A 9349-nucleotide genomic window follows, 5' to 3' on the forward strand; every position below is an offset into this window, starting at 1 on the left:
TTTGGGTCTTGTAGGGCATATTGGGCCAACTGATGGGCCGCTTCATTCCCATCCCTCTTCACATGCCCAAAATTAAAATGTTTGTACAATGTAATATAATCGATGATTTTGCTTCAAAAATAATAGAAAGGTGACTTTTTTAAGCAGCTAAAAATTAAAGCATTTTACTGTCATGGATTATAATATGAATTTTTTTATGTTACTCATAAAAGATTATTTTGTTTGTATTTTGTCAAATAACCGATTATCCCAAAAGCTTAAGTTGTTAGCATAGAGTCACATCAATGGTTTTATATTATTTCTAACATATTTTTTTTGTTAAACATTCATTTTTAATATTCGAGCATAACTTCAAAATAATCGGAATAGATCGTCTCTTACTATACTTAGTATTTCATAACTGTTTTTTGTTTCAAATAGCAGCAAAATTCACATATATGTGTTAAAAAGTGAGAGATCACAAATTCACATATATGTGTTAAAAATTACAGGATATCTAAATCAATTCTTCCAAATCAACCATAGACATAATTAATTACTATCATGTGCAAAATTTATAATATTAATACATTCATTAATTTAATCTAGCTATGTGCTCCAATTGATCCATAAGATAAATATGCTCCACCCGTGATATTATTCAATGAATAGGAATATTCATACGTACATTAAAGTGGATAAGGATGAATGAATAAGTTTCCCATGAAAATTAAATAGTGGTGTGAGTTTTTAGTAAACTCAAAAGGAAAAAAAAAAAAAGAAAAGGAGAATCGAATGAAGCAATAACGTGGAAGGTTAGGAATAGATAGATACTACTACTATATAGTGAGAGGACCAATTAATCAACCTACTATGATATAAAGTATATGAATATGATATAGTCAAAGAAAGCTCAAAAGTATGCTTGAAGCATAATAAGCATTGTTTTACCATTCAACAGAAACAGCAGGTCATATTCAGGTCCCCCACATGCTTAACTGTTGTAACCACACGAGTGTGATTATTCAGACTCTGTCCATCACAAACTAACAACGTGGCACCTAATTTCTACTGTTCCACAAACATTTATGCTCAGCCACCGCCGCATTATATGCTTTCAATTCCCATTTTTAAAGCCCACATCACTCACATCTTTGTTCAATTTTACAACCACCTAATTGACTTTGTTTATGCAATGTACTAGTAGTCTATAATAATAGTCTATAGAGTACTTGTTACTACTACTAATTGTCTTCCACAATTTGTAGAATTTGCTTTCCAATAAGGCCAATGCTAGGGTGGGAGACCATGACATGTCTCTCACCGGTGCACCATATGATATGTGGATTGGATTGAATGTGTACATGATATTATGGTGTACTGTCAGTATTATATTATTTATATTTTTTTGAAAAAAAAAAGTTTTAAATTTTTCTGGAAAAAAGTTTTCTATCTTTTTTTCGGGCACAAAATTTTCGATTTTTTCTTTTGGAAAAAAAGTTCCTGATTTTTGGGGGAAAAAATTTCGATTTCACATAAAAGCAATTCCAGAGTTTTTCTGGGAAAAAAATTTTCCGTTTTTTTTTCGGGAAAAAAGTTTCGGATATTTTTCAAAAAAAAAAAGTTTTTGTTTTTTTATGGAAAAAGTTCAGATTTTTCCCAAAAAAAGTTTCCGATTTTTTGGGAAAAATAGTTTCGAAATGTTCACCTAAAAATTATTGTCGATACAAAAAAGAGTAAAAAAATAGAAAATATTTGAAACTTTTTTTCCGAATAAAATATTGGATCTTTTTCAGAAAAAAAATCGGAAACTTTATTTTCGGAAAATATCCGAAACTTTTTTTTTTGAAAAAAGAACGAAAACTTTTTTGTTCAGCAAAGACTCCGGAATTGTTTTTTTCTAAAATCGAAACTTTTTTCCTTAAAAATTTGGAACTTTTTTTTCGAAAAAAAAAACCGAAATTTTTTTTCCAAAAAAAAATAGAAAAATTTTATCCGGAAAAATTGAAAACTTTTTTTTTCAAAAAAATTAATAAATAATATAATACTGACAGTACACCATAATATCATGTACACATTCAATCCAATCCACATATCATATGGTGCACCGGTGAGAGACATGTCATGGTCTCCCACCCTAGCATTGGCCTTCTAATAATTCCTTTTGACTAAGCTAATTCTTTTTCTTTTTCTTAACAATAATGAGGGCTTGAGATATTAAATGAGATAGCAATTTCTAAAATATCTGCTACTAATGTATAATGTCACTAGGACAAATATCAAAGAAAACACATTCAATATTCATACAACATCCATGATTAGTTAGAGCGTATGGACTATTTAGTATCTCAATATGAATGTTGCACCGACAATTTCCAATTCAAAGTTAAGAGTCTTCGAATCTTCTCGGCAAGAGACCTACCAAACATACTACCACAACCATTTGCATGAACAGCCATCGCAGAATCCACATTCAATTTCACATATGAAAATTTTAATCTTCCAGTATAAATGAGTCCTTCACAAGTTTCTCACAACTCTACTACATACGCTACCAAAGCCAACCAATTTAGCGAATCCATCCAACCATTCACCATCACTCCCTCTAATAATTCCACACATTCAATCGAGCCATCTTCACTACGAGCCCCATCTTACTTAAGTTAGCTTTCCAGCTCAACAGTTTAGCATTAGTTTGCTCAATTATATAGTTGAAATCTTCTCTCTTAGGTGTGGTACCTATCAATGGGACACCAAAAATACTTTCCATGATTGACAGTTTCACAAAATTATATTCAGATATATATATATATGTACTAATTTCTTTTAGCTGTTCGATCTAAAATTGTTTATCTACTTGATTTTGTTAATGCATAATATAAATTGTTTACTATTTTCAATTAACGGTCAACATTTAAAATAGTGCGTGTTAATAGGGTTTGATAGGGACGGTTATGTCCAAAGGCAACAAACCTCTTAGCACATGATCTCCAATTCGAATTTAGATTATCTCCAATTCTCGATAATAGTATAGGCTTAATTCAATGGTTAGTTGGATTTTTCATGTTAGCTCTGAAGTTGTATTTTTATATTTATAATTATAACAATGACTTTTTTTTATCTTATTGATGTCATTTATAAGTTTCTTTATTGCTATTTTTTTTTTTTTTTTTTTGATAAGCATTCTTTATTGCTATTTAAAAATTAGAGACTACTTTCTTGAAAAAAAAACAATAAAAAATTGTCTTTTTTATTAGATTTAAGTTTTAATATTAGAGAGCAATCCTTACTTGTTACTGTGTGTTATTTTTACAATAACCCGTAGACAATATGGGTCCTCATATGTACATTACTTTGTGGAAATTTGCATTCCAATAATTAATTTCTTTGACTAATTAATCTAATTTCTTTGCTTATATTTACACACCTTGTTTCATGATCCCAGAGTGTAGACGCCTTAGCATTAGTAAGCACTAATTTTGATTTGACTTGGCTTCTATATGCACCACTCACTCAAAATTTAAAATAAAAAATTAAAAATAAATATCAAGATATTTTATTTCTCTTCTACCTTAATCATTTTCATTTTAAAATATAATTTATCATGGTTTATGTATGTAACTGAAAGGGACCTCATCTACTTTCTCGTTGGTAGAAAAGGTTTGGGGAAAAATATAATAAAAGCAATAGTAACAAGTGGGGAATTAAAATAGCTAAGTGATGTGAGGTACATAAACCTTTTTAAGATGACTCTAGAGACCAAGTTGCTATTAGAATAATTTTTTTATAGTGGGGCTGATCAATTAGAAAGTGACATGTGAATATAATACTATGGTGAATTATTCACACTTCTAGTAGAAGGTGGCAAACAAATACTAAATTACAGGATATCCCAATACGTAGAAATCAAAGAGCTTTTTGAGTGCTACATATGCATCTTCCATTCCATCCATTGACTCATTTACTGGCCTGCAAAACAATTAACTAAAATGACCCTTTTATGTGTTGACAAATGCTGATTAAGCATTTCTCTTTGGGATCATATGATTGTTCCTAAGTATAGATTAATGTGTCATCTAATTACAATTTAATTTGTTGTTGTCATCACTCAACAATTATTTTTCCTTACGTCTAATAAATTTGTAGCTTGTGTATTATAAAATGTGACAGCAAAATTGACATTTGTATTGTTAATATTTGTTAGGAGCATAAACCAATAATATGCTTATATAGTACCATTTAGTTTATTCTAATTGTTAATGGCATTAATCCTAAGTGCCTTACCAACTAAGGTGTTAGACCAGAACTGATCAATCACGTTACCAAACTGAAGAGATATCATGAAATTGCAAATTTACAACCTGAGATTGGCCTAGTCACTTATTATTAGAATTTGTGTTGGTTGGTGATCACTATTCAGTATTCAATTGTGACTTAGGAAATTGAAGATGCAATGTGCAGTACTTGCCACTGTTGCCAGAGTGTTCAGTAATTCATGTTTAGAATTGAGAAAAATCAATTAAAATAATAGAGAGGGTAAGATGCAAGAGAAACAAAGAGACACCAGGGGGAAAACATATCAGGTTTTCTCTGCCAGAGGATCACAGGAACTCGAGATTCCTAAAGACTCCAATAGTATAATACTACTAATTTTCTGTAGTTGTTGTTGGTACAATCAAAGTTATCAACAACAAAGTTAATAAAAGAACAAGTCAATTGAGGTTTTCATTTTTACTTTGACCAAATGAACTGTGTATGAAATATGAATGATGCTTCATTTAAGATACTCTCAGTGATTATAAGCAAAAATATATATACATTAAAATTACAATAGATGTTAGATGGGTCCATGAAATCAGAATTTAATTGATGATCCTCTTCAATAAACTCAAAAACTGATTATTTTGAAGTAAACCCAGTAAAAATTAGGCAAAAAAAAAAAGGGTTAAAAATATTAAAACTTGAAAAGGTAATAACAGTTGAAAATGAGTTTTAAAGGTAAATAGTAGCACTACAAAGATGGACGATCATGACACTACTAAAGTGATCCTTATCACCACTTTTGTTCACTTTCTTAAGACTGTGCTTCCTCTGACATAAAAAACCATAGTATTAATATAGCAGTAATTTTGTTATTATGCATAAACAAGCATTGCAGTTAGATGCTGCTGCTGTATGAAAAACTCAGTTCATGAACGGAATCCACACAAGGTAAAACTGCTTTATCTGTGCTAAAATGCAAAGTAGCTGGCAATTGATTCTCCATTTTGGTAACTTCACTTTCATACCAATTCTGTCAAATCTGGCTCCATGATCAGACAGAAGCTACCATCATTCTTAACTTGACAATGATAGCTCATACCATAGTATACTAATCTCAATCATCAAATCAAAATCACTAGTACTACTAGTTAATCACTTAATTAATTTTTTCAATTAAAATAAAAGAAGATTCTATTTATTATTACCACCAAACAAACTACATTATGTCAAAACATAAATTAAATACACCTTAACCCTTTTGATTTCAAGTTTCAACCCTGAAAAATTACAAGAGATTCCAATTCCAACCCAAGGTTAAAACAATGAACAGAGAAGGTAGACAAAAAAAAAAAAGTAAATTAACAGAGAGAAAGAGGAAGAGATAAGGAAAGAGAGAGAATGGACAATGGTGGGTCTGTTGGTCTCAGGCAATCAGTGCTCACAGCTCAGCAAGGCACAATTGCACATTGTCCACCCAACCCCACAAAGAACCCATCTTTTTTTTTTCCTTTTTTTGTGGGTATCAATTAATTTTTCCTTTTTTTTTTCTTCCACAAAAATTGGGTGGTGTACAACTGTGCACGAGTTGACTCAGTGTGAAACCACCACAGAGTTAACGGCGGCGAGTTTCCAAGCAGAAGTAGCAATCAAAGGCCTAGTATGCCAACCAAGCATAAGACAACCATCATTCTCTTCCACCTTGTAACCATCCCCACCGGCAAAAAGTGCTAACAACATACTCGCTTGCTTGAAAGCATTAGAACCCAAATGAACCGGAGAAAACCCAGCTGAATTAAACCGGTTCCTCCACTGGTTCAAAGTCTCATGACGTTCAACCCGGTCCGTTCCTTCACACGCCACCACGTTGCAGATTTGTTTCCCTAGATAAACCTCCGACATAGCCTTGTCTTGCGGTTCAACCAATGAACCTTCCAACGAGTCAAACAGAGTTGAGTAATAATGAAGTGACTCAGTAAACCGGTCTAGAAAAGCCGGTCCGTTATGATTCCCTTCTTGTTCAACAACGGTAACAATCTCCGGGCGAATCTGACGGATAACAGAAAAAACCTTTTCAAGCGCACCGGGACGCGCGTTGAGTTTATGAAGCTCAAAAACAGAGTTAACAGCAACAGATTCAGTTTCCGGTGAACGGAGTTCAAGCATCGAAGCATCAAGATCAGCAAGACTATTAGCAACAAAACCACGATATTCAAACTGAACATGAATCGTTTGAGCAAACTGAGCAAGTCTCCAACCAACTTGTTGAAGATGATCGGAGTTATCAGACGCCGGTGGACCAATTCCGGTGAGACGAAAAGCAGGTGGACCACCAGGACGTAAAGCAAGTGCTTGCATAAGCGCTGGCCACTGCATCCCTTGATTGATCGAAAAATCAATAACATGAACCCTAGATTTTCCTTGAAAAGCTTCAAGAATAGCTTGATTCGCAGTGAAATGAGCGAATTTGAGATAAGGACAAGTTTCATAGAAATGGATCTGAAGTGAATCGGAAATAGAATGTTGTGGAAATACACCGTAGATTCGCCGAGCTAAACCTTCAGCGAAATAGGTAGCAACTTTTCTCATAGCACCTTCTTGTGACACAGCTAAGTAACCGATCTGTTTCACCAAAGCTTCTGCAACCGTTAGATTGTTCTGTTCAACTGCTTCAGCACAAGCCATTAAAGTATGAACAAGACGAATCCCTTTTTCTTGTGTTTCAACCACCATTACAACAGGACGAGTTGAGTCAGTTCGTTTAACTCGTTTCGGAGAAGGAAAATCATCATTATCATCATCATCATCGACGACAGGGACAACAGTGTTAGCGGCGGCGTAAATAGCTTTACCGGGAATGGCGTTGAGGTCATTATCGGAAGAAGATGAAACGGTTGGATCAGGTTGAGGGTCAAAATTGGAAAGCATAGTTTGAAGCCAGTTGGAAATATCAGAAGGATTGTAATGAACGGTGTCGTTTGAGAGTTGTTGAGCGATGGTTGATTCATCTTGGTCTTGAAAATTACCCATAGCTTGTTCAAGTTGTTCAAGCTTTTGAGCAACTTCAGCCATGTCTGATGATTTCACTTTGTAACCAACCACAGCTAAAAGTTCATCCATACCACCGTCGTCTTCCCAACAAATCTCTGATTTACTACCACTCATGGTAGCATCTTCGTGTTCTTGTTTATGCTCTCTCTTCATCTTCTTCTTCTTCTTCGGTTTCTCTCACACTCACACAAACACAAAAGTTCTATTAGTATTTTCTGTTTTTTGATTGTGACTTTTTTTTCAATACTGGTTGGTTCTATTGCTGGTTAGTGTTTCTAACTTTTTTCTTTGCTTTGTTTCATCAACACAATGATATACCCGTAAAACTGATATATATCCGAATTCTTTTTTTCTTGTGGAAATAATTGAAATTAGGATATTTGAAAAAGATAAATAAAAAGAGGTGACAGAAGGACGAAAAAATAAATAAATAAATAAATAAAAATGGAAAGAGAGGAGAAAACGGACGCTCGTGAGAGGCTCGAGACCCAATCAAAAGGCCGGGCTGGCAGGGTTTTAACAGTAACAGATAAGATCCAAACAAAATATACATTTATGTTTTTTACTTTGTTTCTATTTCTCGCTTTTTTGTCAGAAACAACAAGATGGTTATTTTTCATTTTTACATCTTAGAAAGAACGACTTGCTTATTTGAAAGTAGGGATGACAAAAAAACTCAAACTCGAGAGATCTACCCGAATTCAAACTCAAGTTAACGGGTGAAATCCAATTTGATTGGGTTTGAGTTTGGGTTCGGGTGACACCCGATAATATGGGTGTGAATTTGGTATCAGTCAAACCCACACCCGAAACTCATACACCCACCCGAAATATTTTATAATTATCTAATTACCCTCATAGTCTCCTTCAATTTCCTTGAAAGACCTTAAATTTTAGTTGTAATTTAATTTCTTGAAAGTCTATGTTGTAATTTCTTGAAAGTCTATGTTTGAATTTCCTTGGAAGACCTTAATTTTAGTTGTAATTTAATTCAAAGTCTATGTTGGAATTTAATTTCTTAAATTTGCAAATTATTTTCAAATGTGCTGCGGGTTTGGGTTTGGGTGGAAAAAACCCGAACCCAATGGGTGTGGGCGTAGGTGTTGTTTTGCCACCCGAACAACCTTTGGGTTTGGGTTTGGGTGATGATTTCGGGTGTGGGTTTGGTAAGTGTCAAACCCGCACCCATGGACGCCCGTTGCCATCCCTATTAGAAAGAACACAATATATTTAAAATAGGTTTGTTCCGGTGGTTATAAATTTGATGATAATTTAATAAAAACATATAAATTGTTAATAAATTTTAATTATATTTTTTTAATTTTTCGACACATTTTTGACTCTTGTAGACTTGTCATATACTCCCTCCAACACATATTATAAATAAATAAAATTATTTTTTCTTGTCTCAAATTATAAGAAAAAATAACTTACTTTTATTATTTTTAAGATTTACTTTTACTAGTTTTCATGAAATTTAATGTAAATTACATTTAGTTTTCTCTATTTCTCTTATATTCCCCACAATCAATAATCAATTGAAGTAAAGAGAAAAAAAAAAATCAATTTTTTGAACACATTGTCTGAGTAATCCGACACATATCGTACAAATATTATATGTGTGTCGAATACCAATACGTATCGAACACAATGACACGATTAATCATAAAAGTGTCTGCACTTCATGAATAACAACTAATTACACGATTAAATGACCCAAAACCTATCGAAATTATGCTCACTTTAGTGTGTTTATAGCCTTTCTTACTATCAAAACATCCTAATTGGGGTTCAGCTCCAAAATAGAAATAGTAGCTTTGAGGACGTCACAAGTCATTTCACTTTGTTTGGTGAATTAGCAAAAGGCAATCATAGCAAGCGAATTCGTCATATAATTTGGCTGGCGACGACATGGAGTATTTGGCGTACGCGTAATAACATTATTTTTAAAGGAGACTGTGTCAACATATCATCTTTAGTGGAGCAAATTGTTTATTTTTCTTGGTTTTGGTTTATAGGCCGAACAGGGAACAATGTTAATTTAGTTTTTTCTGAATGG

General features: G+C 33.1%; 1 protein-coding gene across 1 annotated transcript; it reads right to left on the reverse strand.

Annotated features, from left to right (window-relative positions):
- Positions 1-5406: 5406 nt before the first annotated feature.
- Positions 5407-8280, reverse strand: LOC123918696 (DELLA protein 2). The gene has a single exon (XM_045970819.1). The coding sequence runs from the start codon at positions 7441-7443 to the stop codon at positions 5833-5835; it is 1611 nt and encodes a 536-aa protein (XP_045826775.1). The 5' UTR covers positions 7444-8280; the 3' UTR covers positions 5407-5832.
- Between the last annotated feature and the right edge of the window lie 1069 nt (positions 8281-9349).

The sequence above is a fragment of the Trifolium pratense genome, linkage group LG3, assembly GCF_020283565.1.
Source record: "Trifolium pratense cultivar HEN17-A07 linkage group LG3, ARS_RC_1.1, whole genome shotgun sequence".
In the NCBI taxonomy this organism is placed as follows: domain Eukaryota; kingdom Viridiplantae; phylum Streptophyta; class Magnoliopsida; order Fabales; family Fabaceae; genus Trifolium; species Trifolium pratense.